Consider the following 16,090-nt stretch of genomic DNA (forward strand, 5'->3'; position numbering starts at 1 on the left):
AATACTGTGTTGTGTATTTACAATTTTCTAGTAAATAATTTTTTGCTGGTAAATTTTCCTTAAACATTGTTTTAATGATATTTTTATTAGTAGTAGTAGTACTACTGTCTTTACATTAAGTAATATATTAATATATTTCTAGCTGTCAAGTTAAACCAAACGTTTATTTTGACTGGTTGCTGTGAAGACCTTTAGGATCTTCATTATATGATGATAGTTTTCCGCAAAAGAAACGGTCAAATGCTCATGAAGTGACTCTCAGAGCAGTTCTAGAGATTATGTTCATGTGTTCATGTACTCGTATAATGAGGCGGCAGAGGCTGAAAACACAGCGAACGTCACGCGTATGTGTGTAGTAAACAAAACTTGTGCGTCTGCGCCATTCAGTAACACAGACAAGCAGAAATACGGCACCTATTAAAATTCATTCTTCAAGTACCGGTACTAGTAAAATGCGGAATCGTTGTGCAACACTAAAATCGAATGGGTTTAGTAACAGTGTAGTGCATTTATCAAGTATTTCTCTAAAATGACTAACCTCGTTGTAAAGGTTTGATATTAATGTTTTATCATGATAGACACAGATTTAACTCTTGTGACACGCAACATGTCTTTATATTAACATTAAATAATACCACTTCTCATAAAGAAACAAGAACATGGTCTTCTTTTCAATGAAATACCAATGTTTATATACTGGGTAATTGCATTCTTTTTAACAACTTGTTTTTCCACATTCTTCATTCTTTCAAGCAGACATATTTATTTCTATAAACGCATTGAGATTCATCTTTGTTAGTGCTAATAAGTGATTCAAGAGCAGTGAGCGATTTTCTGTCTTTCTTTTGTTGCTTGATTAACATCAAAGCCACAGACAATAGCAAATAAATTAAGCTGTTGTCCCTATAAAACCGATTGCACGGATGCAATATACTGAACACGTCTGATATTCGTCTGAAGATGTAAGCGAGTGTGTTTAAGTCAATACTTAAACTCATGAGACGCAAAAGAGTACTTGTATGCTGCGTGAGAGGCACTGCTTTGGTGTGTGCACTCAAAAAACTGGACTGAATTGAGTTCTCTTTTGCATTGTAAAATTTATCCATATGTCTGTTCTTCTTTTAGTCATTTTTGAACATTTTGAATGTTTTATGAGATGTTCAGCAAGTGTATGCTAGCGCATGTCCTGCTGGATAGATCAATAGGCTATGATACAGTTCAAATGTACGCTAAACTACTAACCACACAGCACATTCGTTCTCAATGAATCTCTTCTCAAAACGGTTCTCCTTAACATTTTCGTCTCGTTTTCATTCGTTGCCAAAAATGGCAATGGATTTTCGTCATAGTTTTTGTCATTCAAAACAAGTTTTCATTTCATTATAGTCTCGTTTTCGTCTGTGAAAAAATGTTGATGAAAATTATGAAGGAAATTACATACTGCATGCAAAAAGTATTCTCGTAACTTCATATAATTACGTGTCAGTTGCGTTGCTGTCTATGCAGGGTCAGAAAGCTCCTGGATTTCATCAAAAATATCTTAATTTGTGTTCTGAAAATGAGCAAAGGACTTATGTGTTTGGAATGAATATTCATTTTTGGATGAACTGTCTGTGTAATATAAGTTGCATCCTCTATTTGTTAATACATTTGTGTAGACATAACATAGACAGTTTTGATCCTAAAGAAGTTTATACTTGTTTGTACACCTGCTTTATACCTGTGTGTTCTTGCTTTCATTGCTAAGGAAGACTCAGTCTGGGCTTTATGGTCTTTGAGTTACTTTGCTGTCCACACACTGTGTGTTGGCAGCTTGTGTTGGCACATGATGTACAGTAATGTTTATTTTTGGTGATGTAATCCACCGTGACAGCATATGCTGCATAAATCCACAAACACCAGATTGAGCATCTTATTATACAAAGGAATAAGTGCTTAGGCATTTTAGCTGCTTTCATACCGTCTATTAAGCATCTTATGCTTTAACACTTTTTTTTTTTTTAAACTATAGTCATACTGATACAATGAAAAGCATAATGTAATTTATGTCAATAATATATTTATTCTATATGTGAGAATTAAAAAACAGTGGATTTCAAAATGTCATTGTGTAATTACATTTTCATTGGAGCAGAAAGTAATATTCTTCGTAAATCTTATCCTTTGTGAATTCACTGGGGTGTCACGATATTGCATCTTAAAAAGAGGCAGCGATGGGTGAATGAGAAACGAAACTGCCTGCATGTCATCACCTCTAATTGACTCAGCGTCCTTCCCCAGATGAGGCCAGTCACACACAAGCTGACGTGTGAAAATGGATTTGATCCACATGCGCAGACTGTTAAACGCGTCAGTGATTCTGTTTGTGTGTGTGTGCTCCTCCCACAGAGGCGGCCAGCAGAGCCATTGTGCAGTTTCTGGAGGTAAATCAGAGCGAGGAGGCAAGCCGGGGCTGGATGCTTCTGACCACCATCAACCTCCTAGCCTCCTCAGGACAGGTCTGTGTGTTTGTTGTGCAGCAGATGAAACAATCACAGAAAGCATTTACTAATGAAAACACAATTGATTGGCAACTGGAAAAATATACACAGACACAAATACAAGGACTGTTTGTTTAAAGGGTTGGTTCGCTCCTTAATTAAAATTTCCTGATAATTTGCTCACCCCCATGTCACCCAAGATGTTCATGTCTTTTCAAACATTCCAGACTTTTTCCCCATATAGTGGACTTCAGTGGGGATTAGCAGGTTGAATGTCCAAATTTCAGTTTCGGTGCAGCTTCAAAAGGCTCTACTCAATCCCAGCCGAGGAATAACGGTCTTATCTAGCAAAACAATCCACATTTTCTAAAAAGTATTGAAAAATTATATACTTTTTAGCCGCAAATGCTTGCCTTGCACTAGCTCTGCGATGCACATCTACAACTTAATGCATTACGTAATCGCATGGTTAGTTCGTCGTCTGTGTACTTGGGTTCAAAAATCCTCACACGTTGTTGTTTTTGTTGTTGTTGTTGTTGTTGTTTTTTTTGTAAAGGGTTTGACTTTCTTTGCACATTCACTTTGTAAACAATTGGTCGGTACTTCCAACTACGTCACAAGTGACCTTTTAGTAATTATAAGTATACAAAATTATTATTATTAATTTTTTTTTTTTTTTTTAATAAAATGACCGATTTATTACCTACATAAGACCTATATTCCTTGGCTGGGATCGTGTAGAGCCTTTTGAAGCTGGACTAAAACTGCAATTTGGACCTTAAACCAGCTGATATCCATTGAAGTCCACTACATGGAAAAAACCTGAAATGTTTTCCTCTAAAACCTTATATTTTTGAATGAAGAAAGAAAGAAATGAACATCTTGGATGGCATAGGGGTGAGTAAATTATCAGGAAATTTTAATTCTGGAGTGAACTAATCCTTTTTTAAATTGTTTTTAATTGAACTTTTTTTTTATGCTCACCAAGGCTGCGGTTATTTTGGTCAAAAATACAGTAAAAAAAAAAACAAAAAACGAATATTTAGAAAAACACTTTATTATTCAGCTACCGAATTTGTATTCTACCAAAATCTTTGGAAGTTTTCAGAATTTTAAGAAAGCATAATTGTCCCATGACATGTCAGTACCTAGTGTATGAAAAATGTTCTCAAAAACTGCATTGCGTTTGGGAACCAGCCGTGCTAGGTTGGCCTTTCAGCACCCGGCACTTGTTCATGCTATCAGCGGGTCTATTGCTTAAATCTAGAAACCGCGGGTGTAATTTGTTGAGTGTGTGCTTGGTTCACAGTTAAAAGAAACCCCTTATCTCAAGTAGCACAGGCCTCTGTTATCAGAGGGAGAAACTGCCTTCTTCTAGATCAAGAAGCTGGAGAACTGCATGACTGGAAGAATAAGTATGGTGACATTTTGTTAAGTATGTTTATTAGCCTGTGATGGATTTGACCAAGAGCAGGAGAAAGGAGGAATATTCCTAACTCTATAGTGAAATATGGCTTCTCTAAAAATGGTCACAGACCTGAAGTCTCAACTTCCAGCCTGTGGTGCTGTGAGGATGGTCATTGCTCCAGTCTACACAGCTTGAGACCATAAAGTCAAGGGTCACTATGAAGCCCAGTTTGAAGTAAAAAGGTGTGGTCAGTTACACACCACATAAATGATCTCCAATTACTAGTTGTTTTTCTCACCCTGAAGCAGTTCCTCTCTATATTGAGAGGCCGACATGTATTATTCAAACAGACAATGTGCCTGTCATGTCATGCATTAGATGACGAAGGACTGATCCCACTCTCATCCAAAGCTCTTTGAAGTCAGTCAACAAAATAGAGGTGCACATCCCCCATCTAGAGCAGGTCATTATGTCAGGAACTCTTGACTAAGTGCCCAAATTGTAGATTTCATTGATGTCGATTTTATGCATCACAGTGAGAATCTATGATTTCTCATGAAATCTATTCATTAGCAGCTGGTGCTGGAAGTGCGTAGTCATTTTTCTATATCTTTTGCAGTGGACTGTGGGGGCTAAAGTATAGCCATGCCACGTAGTAGTAAATGGTTTCCGGATGCTCTGTGTGATTACTCTGTTAGAAGGGCATGATTACATCATTGGCATTATTAAAGGGCTGTCTGTGGATGTCCCAGAGTCATGTGTTGTATTGACTGAATGGGAATGTTGTAACTACTGTTCCCACAAGAATGAAAGCCCTTCAAGTTCTATCACTTATGAAAAGTGGTGTGGCAGTACCATGCTACAGCAATGAATGAATAAGGGTCTCCTCTAGTAAAACCATCGGTTATTTTCTAAAAAAAAAATAAAAATAAATAAGTACAATTTATATACTTTATAACCTCAAATGCTTATCTTGTCTAGCTCTGCGTGAACTCTGTGTATTCCGGTTCAAGACAGTTAGGGTATGTCAAAAAATTCCCATCTCATTTTCTCCTCCAATTTCAAAATCATCCTACATCACAGTTTTACCTTTTTTTTGTAAAGCATCGTAGGATGATTTTGAAGTTGGAGGAGAAAATGAGATGGGAGTTTTTCGACATACTCTAACTGTCATGAACTGGAATACACAGAGTTCACGCAAAGCTAGACAAGATGAGCATTTAAGGTTAAATGGGTCATTGGATGCCCATTTTCCACAAGTTGATTTGGGGTCTTAATGAAAAGTCTATAATACTTTGGTTAAAAATTCTCAATGGTAGTGTAAAACAACACCATTTTTACCTTGCCAAAATCAGCCCTGCAAAAATCATCCCATTCTGGTCGAGGCTGCTTTAAATGCAAATGAGCTCTGCTCGCCCCGCCCCTCTCTTCTCTCTGTGGAGTGACGAGCCTGTTTACTTTAGCCTGTTTTTAAGATGGTACTCAAAGAATAAGGTATTATTCAAAGTATAATAATAAAACCTCATATGTTCACCAAGGCTGCATTTATTTGATCCAAAACAGTAATATTGTGAAATATTAAATATGCGTTTTCTATTTTAATACTTGTTGAAATATAATTAATATCTTTAATGGAAAAGCTGAATATTCAGCAGCCATCACTCAGTGTATGGCTTCAGTATAACACGATCCTTCAGAAATCATTCTAATATGCTGATTCTTATTATTATCAGTGTTGTTTTGTGAAGTCAGTCATACGTTTTTTTAATGGAAAGTTCAAAAGAATAGTGTTTATTTATTTATTTTTTATTTTTTTGCATTTACTGCATCCTTGCTGACCTGAACTTTTTATCACAAGTGTGTATGCTATTGTAATTAGGCCTTTTTTAATGTTCATGTCTCCTTGTAATTTGTACGGTTATTTTCCTGCAGTGCAAGTTGTTTATGTGTTGGCCTGTTTTAATAAAGCAGGATCTCATTAATTGGCTGAGGCTTTGCCAGCACGCTCAAATCTCTCTCAAGTCTGTTGTTAGCTCTGATTTTATTTTGGTTCATATAATCCTTAAGGATCATTTACCTCGATAACACACTGAAAAGAACTTGTGCGCATGAAGATGCAGAAGTGTACATATCCTGTGGCCTAATAAGTGCCCTTTCTCTGACACACACTGTCTATTTTTACATTTCCCACTCCCTCTTTCTGCTTTACTGTGAATATATAATGAAAAGACTTTCTTGTGTTTATGCTGGTAACATCTTCATGCTACTCTGCACATAAAACACATTTCCACCACCTAAATGCAGACCTCTTAAAATGCGTGTCTAGTGATATGGCACAATTTAGAGCTTGTCATAATCCAGAGGATGAGCTTGAATTAATTGGACATGCACCATTATCTTTTCAGGCAGCAGGCTCTAGTTGAGAGGTGAAACAAGTTTTTGAGGGGTGAAATATGTTTGTATTCCAAGCTGTGAGTTGCAGACAAAAACTGGTGCTCTTGGCAACACCCCCCGCCCCTCAGAAACAACAAAGGTCTTTTCTTTTCTCTCTGTATGGACGTCCTTCATGCTCTACATTCCCAATGCACCCTCAATTCACCCTCACGGACGCCGTCTCTCTCGTCTCGGCAGTTTGTGAGACGTCCTCAAGCTCGTTCCCTCTTCTATTGGTGATTTTCTGTCTGACATCATTGTAGCTGCAGGTGTCACGTACACTTGACCCTAGACCACTTTGTCCACTAGTGTAGCTTCAGTGTTGAGGTGATCTACCACAGAGAGAGCTATTTCAAATCTTGACCGTCTGCCATAACGGAGGCTCTATGGAGTCCAACTGGATTAATTTCTCTCACACATGGACTTCTTGCCTAGCAGGCTTTAGTAGTGTAACCATCCTTAATTTCTCTCCAAAAACTCCTATCTGAATGTAAAATTAGATTATTAATGTTGCTAAATAATGGGTGTTTTGATTTGACAGAGTGGTGTGATTTATTTTTTGTGCACGTAGTGTTTACTGGAATGAAAATGCAGAAGTGATTAATCTTCAGTTTTGCTGTCTCATTCTTGTGAAAGCAATGAATGTGACTGTGCTGTAATGCATCCTCCATTAAGATTTGGCAATGCTGGGATTCTTTGGCCTTGTCTTAAGACCTGTTCACACCGAGAAAGAAAACTATATTAATAACTGCTCCATTGTTTAAAAGTTTGGGGTCAGTAAGATTTGTATATATATTGGATCAAAATTAAAGGGATAGTGCACCCACAAATGAAAATTCTGTCATTAAATACTCACACTCAAGTCGTTACAAACCTGTAAGACCTTTCATCTTCAAAACACATATTAAGATATTTTAGATGAAATCTGAGTTTCAGTCTCTAACTTCTGCCAAAATGCTATTGGCTATTTAAAAAAAGGGGGTGGGACTGCTGGATATGCCCCGCCCTGTCTTCCTGTTTCAGTTGAAATTACGTCAACACATATAATAATGCTGCCTGTTTCAAAGCACTTCAGTGGACCTTTAATAATGAGCTTGACTGTTTCTGACCCATTGTGAGTAGACACGTTTGTTTTTGTGTGGCAGCCTGTACACACTACCACAGACTGGACCTACAGTTAAAAAAAAAAAAACATGGGCTGTGTGTGTGTGTAAATGTGTGAGAGAGAATTATCGGACGGATTGAGCTGAATCCTACCACTTCCTGACTTGCTTTAAAAGCGGCTGATGGGATTTTATCCTCTCGCATCAGTGTTTTATTGGCATCGTCAGCAGGATCCTGCTCTGATTAGTGTCAGGCGAGACTGCTGTAGGTGACATGGCAGTAAAAAAAAAGTGAAGCTCTGACCCACCTGCAGCATTTCGTTTCAGTCACATCCACCTGAGCCCCTTTAGACCAAAGTGATGACATCACTGATCTCCCATATGGGACCCTGGACCACAAAACCAGTCTTAAGTAGCACGGGTATATTTGTAGAAATAGCCAACAATACATTGTATGGGTCAAAATTATCGATTTTTCTTTTGTGCCAAAAATTATTAGGATATTAAGTAAAGATCATGTTCCATTAAGATATTTTGTAAATTTCCTACTGTAAATATATCAAAGCTTAATTTTTGATTACTAATATACATTGCTAAGAACTTCATTTGGACAACTTTAAAGGTGATTCTCTCAATATTTAGATTTTTTTTTTTTTTTTTTTTTTTTGCACCCTCAGGTCCCAGATTTTTAAATAGTTGGCCAAAAATTGTTCTGTCTTAACAAAGCATATATCAATGGAAAGCTTATTTATTCAGCTTTCAGGTGATGTATACATCTAAATTTAAAAAAAAATTAACCCTTGTGATTGGTTTTGTAGTCGCATATGGTTATCAGGGTTTCACAAAGGACCTGAGACCCAAACTGTGTAGTGAGATTCATTTCGCACAACATGGAACACCAAGTTTAGGTTTATGTCTTCTAGCATAGTTTACTGATACAGTACCGTTCAGTTTATTTTAAAATATGTTTCATATATAAATCGTAACTGTATTTTTGATTAAGCCTTGGTGAGCATAAGAGACTTCTTTCAAAAACTTACTAACCCCAAACCTTTAAACAGTAGTGTATAACCAGTGTAGTAACAGAATAAAGGTGACCCTGAACCACGAAACCAGTCGTAAGGGTCCATTTTTGGAATTTATATATCATCTGAAAGCTGAACCATTGGTTTGTTCAGATAGGACAATATGTGGCCAAGATATAACTATTTGAAAACCTGAGGGTGCCAAAAAATAAATATTGAGAAAATCGCCTTTTAAAGTTGTCGAAATGTGGTTCTTAGCAATGCATCTTACTAATCAAAAATTAAGCTTTGATATATTTACAGTAGGAAATTTACAAAATATCTTCATGGAACATGATCTTTACTTAATATCGTGATGATTTTTAGTATAAAAGAAAAATTTATCATTTTGACCCATACAGTGTATTTTTGGCTGTTGCTACAAATATACCCATGCTACTTAAGACTGGTTTTGTGGTTCAGGGTCACGTGTTACTGAAGAACAAATCGGGAAGTTTAAGCTTAGATCTTAGATTTTGGTGTAAAATCAATGTTGTAATCACTGATTTATATAATTTTGTCTATTATAGATCAGTGGTTATGATCCTTATTTTACCATTCATTACCAATCCTTTGAGTCACAGGATTGCATCAAAACACGTTGATATTTAATCTAAAGTGACTCATTTTTATTTTCCCCCATCTAATGTTTTATTGCAGAATTATATAATTAAACAAGTTGCCAGTTATTTGCATTAGCCAGTGCTTCAATACAGAAACAAACATGATCTGCTCATTATCTGAATTTGAATTTCTCCCTTTCTGTTTCTACAGAAAACAGTGGACTGTATGACCACCATGTCGGTGCCCTCCACGCTGGTCAAATGTCTATATTTGTTTTTTGACCTGCCCCACATGCCCGAGGTTCCTGCTGCCACCCAGACTGAGCTTCCTTTGGCGGACCGCAGAGCTCTTCTACAAAAAGTCTTTGTCCAGGTCTGTCTTTAGGAACAGCATTTTCTCCACAAAATACCTATGAAACGTACCTATTGAGACTAACTGTGACACTTTCTTCTCGTTCTTCTGCTCAGATCCTGGTGAAGCTGTGCAGTTTCGTGTCTCCGGCAGAAGAGCTGGCTCAGAAGGATGATCTGCAGCTGCTCTTCAGTGCCATCACCTCCTGGTGTCCCCCCCACAACCTTCCCTGGAGGAAAAGCGCCGGAGAAGTGCTTACCACCATCTCCCGACACGGCCTCAGCGTCAATGTTGTCAAGTACATCCACGGTAAGTTGCGATAATGATTTGACTTCTTTCACCGTGGTTCTTTGCCTCTGCTGTGCATGGATGCATAATACTGACAGTGTTTTGCTGCTGGCATCTTATGAACCCTAGTAACATTTTAACCTTACATAACCAGTTACTGTCACTGTTGTGCTTGTAGCGTTTTTAGAGGTCAGCGTCTGCTGTTTGCAGACACTTTTGATCAGAATTGCTTTGCAATGAATGGAGCAACACTCAAATCTCAACACTTAAAGAGTCTAAAATCTTTCTGAAACGCATGGATTTAAGTCACCTTTAGGCATTTATTGCTTTCACCGCATAATGTTAAAACATGATCAACGTGACAGTGTTTTTTGTGGCTCTCTTCTGCAGAGAAAGAGTGTTTGTCAACGTGCATCCAGAACATGCAGCAGTCAGATGACCTCTCTCCTCTAGAGATTGTGGAGATGTTTGCTGGGCTCTCTTGTTTTTTGAAGGATTCAAGTGATGTCTCTCAGACACTCCTGGATGACTTCCGCATGTGTCAGGGCTACACCTTTCTCATAGATCTTATGATCAGGTGACTGGTTTGTATTTATTTTTGCACATTGTCTTTATTTTGTAATAATGATCAGTAGAGCTGCACGATTAATTGTTAAAAGATTCTGAAAAGATCGTGATTCAAACAGCTACGTGATCTTATTTCTAAATGACAACGATTTGTCTGTCTATTAAACCGCTGACAAAGTCGTATTGGAACATTCAAATCTGTGTTTGCGATGCCTCTGACACAGATAGAGAGCAGTTATCATGTTTAGGTATGAAAGAGCTGCACAAACAGTCTTTTCAACTACACAGTATTATTTCACAGTATTATGTCTTACAGTCATTCATATTGTCAAAGAAGTGCTGGGATAAAAGCTTATAATTTGGATATAAACACTGATGTCTATGGTAGTTATCAAAATAGAGCGCTTCAAATGACATTTGATTGAAGTGACTTGATTTGTCATTGAATCATCAAAAACAGTGATTCATTCAGTAATAGAACAAGTGAAGTATTTATGAATAAGTCATTGAATCATTCATTTAAACCTTTTTTTTTTTTTTTTTTTTTAAAGTTAATTCATTTAAATGAATTAAACGGCAGTTAACATTTTGTCACAGTCTCTAGTAAATGACATGTTTTTTTGCTTAGTTCAGAATCGTGGGAAAATCATGATCTGTATTTGAAAAATCGTGGTTCTTAATTCATCCAGAATCATGCAGCTCTAATGATCAAGCAAACTGTACATTTTTTAACTTATTACATGGCGACTTAGTAAATAAATCAATATTTCATGCTTATGCTCACTATGTTCAGAAGTTTGGAATAGTAGTGATCCTTCAGAAATCATTCTAATATGCTGACTTGGTGCTCAAGTAACATTTCTAATTATCATAATTTGAAAACAGTTGTGCTGCTTAATATTTTTAGGGAAACTTTTTTTATGATGTGAAATAAAACAACACCACCACCATTTTGAAATAGAAAGCTTTTGTTACATTATAAATGTCTTTACTTTCAGTAAAGACATGTATAATGTCTTTACTGAAAGTTTGATATAGAATGGTGGTGTATTTGAGTTACACTACCAGTCAAAAGTTTTGAACAGTAAGATTTAAATTTTTTTTTTTTTTTAAATAAGTCTCTTCTGCTCACCAAGCCTGCATTTATTTGATCCAAAATACAGAAAAAACAGTACAATTTTGAAATATTTGTACTATTCAAAATAACGGTTTTCTATTTGAATATATTTTAAAACTTATTTAAAAACTTAGTAACTTATTCCTGTGCTTTCAAAGCTGAATTTTTTGCATCATTACTAAAGTCACATGATCCTTCAGAAATCGTTCTAATATTCTGCTCAAAAAACATTTATTGCTGCTCAAAAAATTATGTTTGTTGAAAAGAGCTGAGTAGAATGTGTTTCAGGTTTCTTTGTTCTATGAATATGTGTGTGTATATATATATGTATATATATATATATCATGAAGAAATGCTCTCAACTGTTTTAAATATTGTTGATAATAATAATAATAATAAAAAATGTTTCTTGACCAGCAAGTCAGCATATTAAAATGATTTCTGAAGGTATCGTGACACTAAAGACTGGAGTAATGAAGCTGAAATTTTTAGTTTGATCACAGGAATAAATTACATTTTAAAATATATTCAAATAGAAAACAGTTATTTAGTAAATAGTAAAAATATTTCAAAATTGTACTGTTTTTGCTGTACTTTGGATCACATAAATGCAGATTTTTAAAAACATTAAAAATTTCCCCGTTCAAAAACTTTTGACTGGTAGTGTATTTCATTATTTTGCTAATATGTTTACTGTAAGTGTTAGCTTAAAGTGATAGTTCGCCCCCAAAAATGAGTAATTTAAAGTCAAAAAGTATAGTTCTTTTAAATTCTGATAGGACGGAGGAGTGATATGCTCTGTTATGCTTGCTGTACATATTAGGTTGGAGCAGGCCAAAGAGGATGAATCCAAAGATGCTCTGAAGGACCTGGTGAACCTGGTGACCGCTCTGACCACATATGGTGTCAGCGAACTGAAGCCAGCTGGCCTCACCACCGGAGCACCCTTCCTGCTTCCAGGTTTTGTGGTTCCACAGCCTTCTGGGAAAGGTTAGCCCTCCATAAATTGACATGCACTTGACTCTTAACTTATGTCACCACACAGCTGGGTGTGAAAGTTGGTGATGTGAAATTCCAGGGTATGTTGAACTTTGGCCAGGAAATGGAGAAATTGAGGTTTTTAGGAATCAGATGACAAGTTTGCAATGTTGAGGCTTAAGTGGCCTGCATTACTTAAATACTTTCGAGATTTAGTGTGCTTCTATATTTGCAGTCATTCACATTTTTGCATCAGCTGGGATTCTTTTCTTGCTTCCAAACAAAGTAATTCAAATGATTCTTTGAATGATTATATGTATTTATTTAAAAAAATTAGGAGGTGAACCTTTTGTAAGGGCTTGCGAGATGAATTAACCTAGCTGTAATCAATGGCTGTCTAAACCACTGAGTGAGATTAGCTGTTTTCTTCCTCTTGGCGTTTTAATTTATTAACCTCCTCATCTGTGTCTGCTGCTGCCTCTCTTCGTCAGCTAGATTACCCTTTTAGTCACACAAGGAGAAGAAGGGGAAACCTGTGGTTTCTGAGGGAGAATTAAAACATTAGTGTTCACTGGCTGTAAATGGCATTAATTGGTCAGAAGGAGGCAAACGGCAGACACCTACTGTGTAATCTGGTTAGGTTATTTGTTTGGCTTGTCTTATGCCTCGCCAAGAGCCATTAAATGCTGTAATTAAAATAATGGCGGCAGATTATGTTGTTTATGCACCCAGTCACATCAAGACTTCCTCTTTTCCTACAAGCCAATGACAGAGGCCGTTTATTCCCTACTTTGCGGTGTCATTTTCACTCAGCCAGCAATGGCGCTCATTGAAGTGGAAGTTCATAAAGGTTGAATGCACAAGAATGTGTTTTTAAGGGTTGCAGGGTTGTATGACTAGCTTGTCTTGCGCTATGATCATGTGATGGTGGGGTATTTGTAGTTATTATTGCATACGGCATGTTTTTCTTAAAGCCTAGTTGTAGAGCATATATACTCTTCAGAAAGACCCAATGTAGACATAAACATTAGTAATGAATTTTGTACTCAGCGTTATTCCAGAAGTTGAGAAAAAGAAATATGCAGCAAGGACATTAGTAGCAGTGTTTTAACTCAGAATTGAGACAGATATCAGAAGAGGGTTGAGTCGGTGTCAGGACCACATACTCTAGAGTCAAAGTCAAGACCAAGACCATGCAAATATGGTCTGAGTCTAAGAACTTTAATGGTCTTGGTCTTGATCTTTGAGTCAAAGTCCAAGACCGTATTTTTTTCAGTGTCTTGATCTTGGTCCTCAAATCAGAGTTCAAGACCATCATATTTTCATGGTCCTGAATGCTGTTTTTAATGAAAATGGACAACAAATTTATTCAAAAATGTGTTTAACTGTTGTATTTTGGTTTTGTTATCAAATGTCAACCCTCTTCTGGACTCTAGCTCGAATAAGCTGGTCTCATCTATGACACTGCTAATCAGTTATGAGTATAATGTGACTTACTGTATGTGTTACTGACCTCCTGTTTACAACAGAATTATTTGGAAGTTGTCATGATTATACACTTCTGCATTCAGATTGAGAGGAAATGAAAATTTGTGAGGTTGTGTGCGACTAGCTATGCAGTCCACCGAAGGTCACTGGAGTTTCTAGAGTCTAGACTGTGGTGCTAAATGAATAGAATTTGAACATACTTTTGATCTCACAATAATATTGTTTCAAACCTGTATTACTGACTTTCTTCTGTGGAACACAATAGAGGCCATTTTGAATATCTTCTTGGTTGTATTTGTCCATTAAAAGGATAGCAACCCAAAAAATTTAAATTCTGTCATTAATTACTCACCATCATGTCGTTCTAACCCCGTGAGACCTTTGTTCATCTTTGAACACAGATTGAGAGATTTTTGATGAAATCGAGAGCTTTCTAAACCTGCATAGACGGCAACGCAACTACCACGTTCAAGGTACAGAAAGGTGGTAAGGTCCAGTGTTGGGCATGTTACTTTAAAAAAAAATAGTTATAGTTACTAGTTACTTCTCACAAATTGTAACTGAGTTAGTAACTGAGTTACATCATTATAGAAGTAACAAATTACCCGGGAAAGTAAATATTGTGTTACTTGTTTAAAAAAAAGTTACAATATGTCTAATAACTTTGATGCCCCCAATATTAAATATGTTAAATGAATAAAACATTGTACACTAATCTACACTATGTTAATGTTGCTGTGGGACAATATGAGAGACACTTTCCAGGGGCTAAAAATCACGTTATAAAATATATGTATATGGATAGAAAGCTTGAAAGCTTGAAAAATGTCTTACTTTCAAATGAAGTAAGTCACGTCGAAAGCAAATATTCTCTCTCTGCTAAAATAATCCATATGATACCAACGCGAGCTCTAGTTGTTCCTATCTAAACTTATTATTTCTAATATAATAACCCCCATGAGTGGCCTGACTTTTTAAATTTTAAACATCCACGTGAGACTCACAGACATGTAGGTAAACACCCACATCACCTCCATAAATGAACGTGAGCTCAAATATAGTAATGCAGCATTTTATTGTCAGTAACGGTAACTGCGTTGTAATGGGGGAAACAGTAATTCGTTTGATTACTCATTACTGAAAAAAGTAACATCATTAAAATAGTCCATGTGACATCAGTGGTTCAACTGTAATGTGATGAAGCTACGAGAATACTTTTTGTGCAAAAAAAAACAAAAATAACCACTTTATTCAACAATTTCTACTCTTGTGAAGAATGCGTATTAAAGACTGACACAGAATGACACAGAAGAGAAGAAATTCTTGCATAAAGTAGTTTTCTTTGTACACAAAAAGTATTCTCGTAGCTTCATAAAATTAAGGTTTAACCACTGATGTCACGATGACTGTTTTGAAGATTTCCTTACTACCTTTCCAGGCCTTGAACATGTCAGCTGCGTTGCTGTCTAAGCAGGGTCAGAAAGCTCTTGGATTTCATTTAAAAATATCTTAATTTGTGTTTCGAAGATAAACAGAGGTCTTACGTGTTTATAACGACATGAGAGTGAGTAATTATTGACAGAATTTCCATTTTGGGTGAACTATCCCTTTAACTGTTTACTCATGAGTTTGATTTTCTTTACTTTTCAGGCCACACGGTCAGAAACATCCAGGCTTTCTCTGTGCTTCAGAATGCCTTCTTGAAGGCCAAGAGTGGTCGACTAGCACGTATGATCCTCGAAGCCATCGCCAACATCTACGCCGCAGACTATGCCAACTATTTCATCTTAGAAGCGCAGCATACGCTGTCGCAGTTCGCAGAGCGAGTAGCGAAGCTACCGGAGGTGCAGTCCAAGTACTTCGAGCTACTGGAGTTTGTTGTCTTCGGACTTAATTACGTACCATGCAAAGAGCTTTTTAGCGTTAGCGTGCTGTTAAAGTCGAGCACTTCTTACGGATGCAGCATCACAGCCACTCGCACTCTTCTCAAACTCGGGCGCCACCACCCTGTCTTCAGTGATGTCTTCCGTGAAGTTGGACTGCTGGAAGTGCTAGTTAACCTGCTTCACAAATATGCAGCGCTGCTGAAAGACCCAACACAAGCCCATGGAGAGCAGGGTAAGTCTTTTTTGAACCATATTAGTTTAATATTAGTAAAGGTTAAGTATTATTTATATACTACTATAGTGTTATGTAATATTTTGTATTAGCTTGTGTTTTTTTGTTTTTTTTATACTTTCCATTTTTTT

At 36.7% G+C, this 16,090-nt stretch overlaps 1 protein-coding gene across 6 annotated transcripts in view; it reads left to right on the forward strand.

Annotated features, from left to right (window-relative positions):
- wdfy3 (WD repeat and FYVE domain containing 3) overlaps positions 1–16,090 on the forward strand; it is a 96,215-nt gene that overhangs the window by 19,417 nt on the left and 60,708 nt on the right. For all 6 annotated transcript variants that reach the window (XM_051108965.1, XM_051108967.1, XM_051108962.1 and 3 more), the window contains exons 4-9: positions 2,389–2,498; positions 9,263–9,424; positions 9,520–9,712; positions 10,082–10,268; positions 12,199–12,365; positions 15,492–15,959. In XM_051108965.1, coding sequence (XP_050964922.1) covers positions 2,389–2,498; positions 9,263–9,424; positions 9,520–9,712; positions 10,082–10,268; positions 12,199–12,365; positions 15,492–15,959 — 1,287 coding nt within the window. The remainder of the gene's footprint in view (positions 1–2,388; positions 2,499–9,262; positions 9,425–9,519; positions 9,713–10,081; positions 10,269–12,198; positions 12,366–15,491; positions 15,960–16,090) is intronic.

Source organism: Labeo rohita, chromosome 5, assembly GCF_022985175.1.
Source record: "Labeo rohita strain BAU-BD-2019 chromosome 5, IGBB_LRoh.1.0, whole genome shotgun sequence".
Classification (NCBI taxonomy): domain Eukaryota; kingdom Metazoa; phylum Chordata; class Actinopteri; order Cypriniformes; family Cyprinidae; genus Labeo; species Labeo rohita.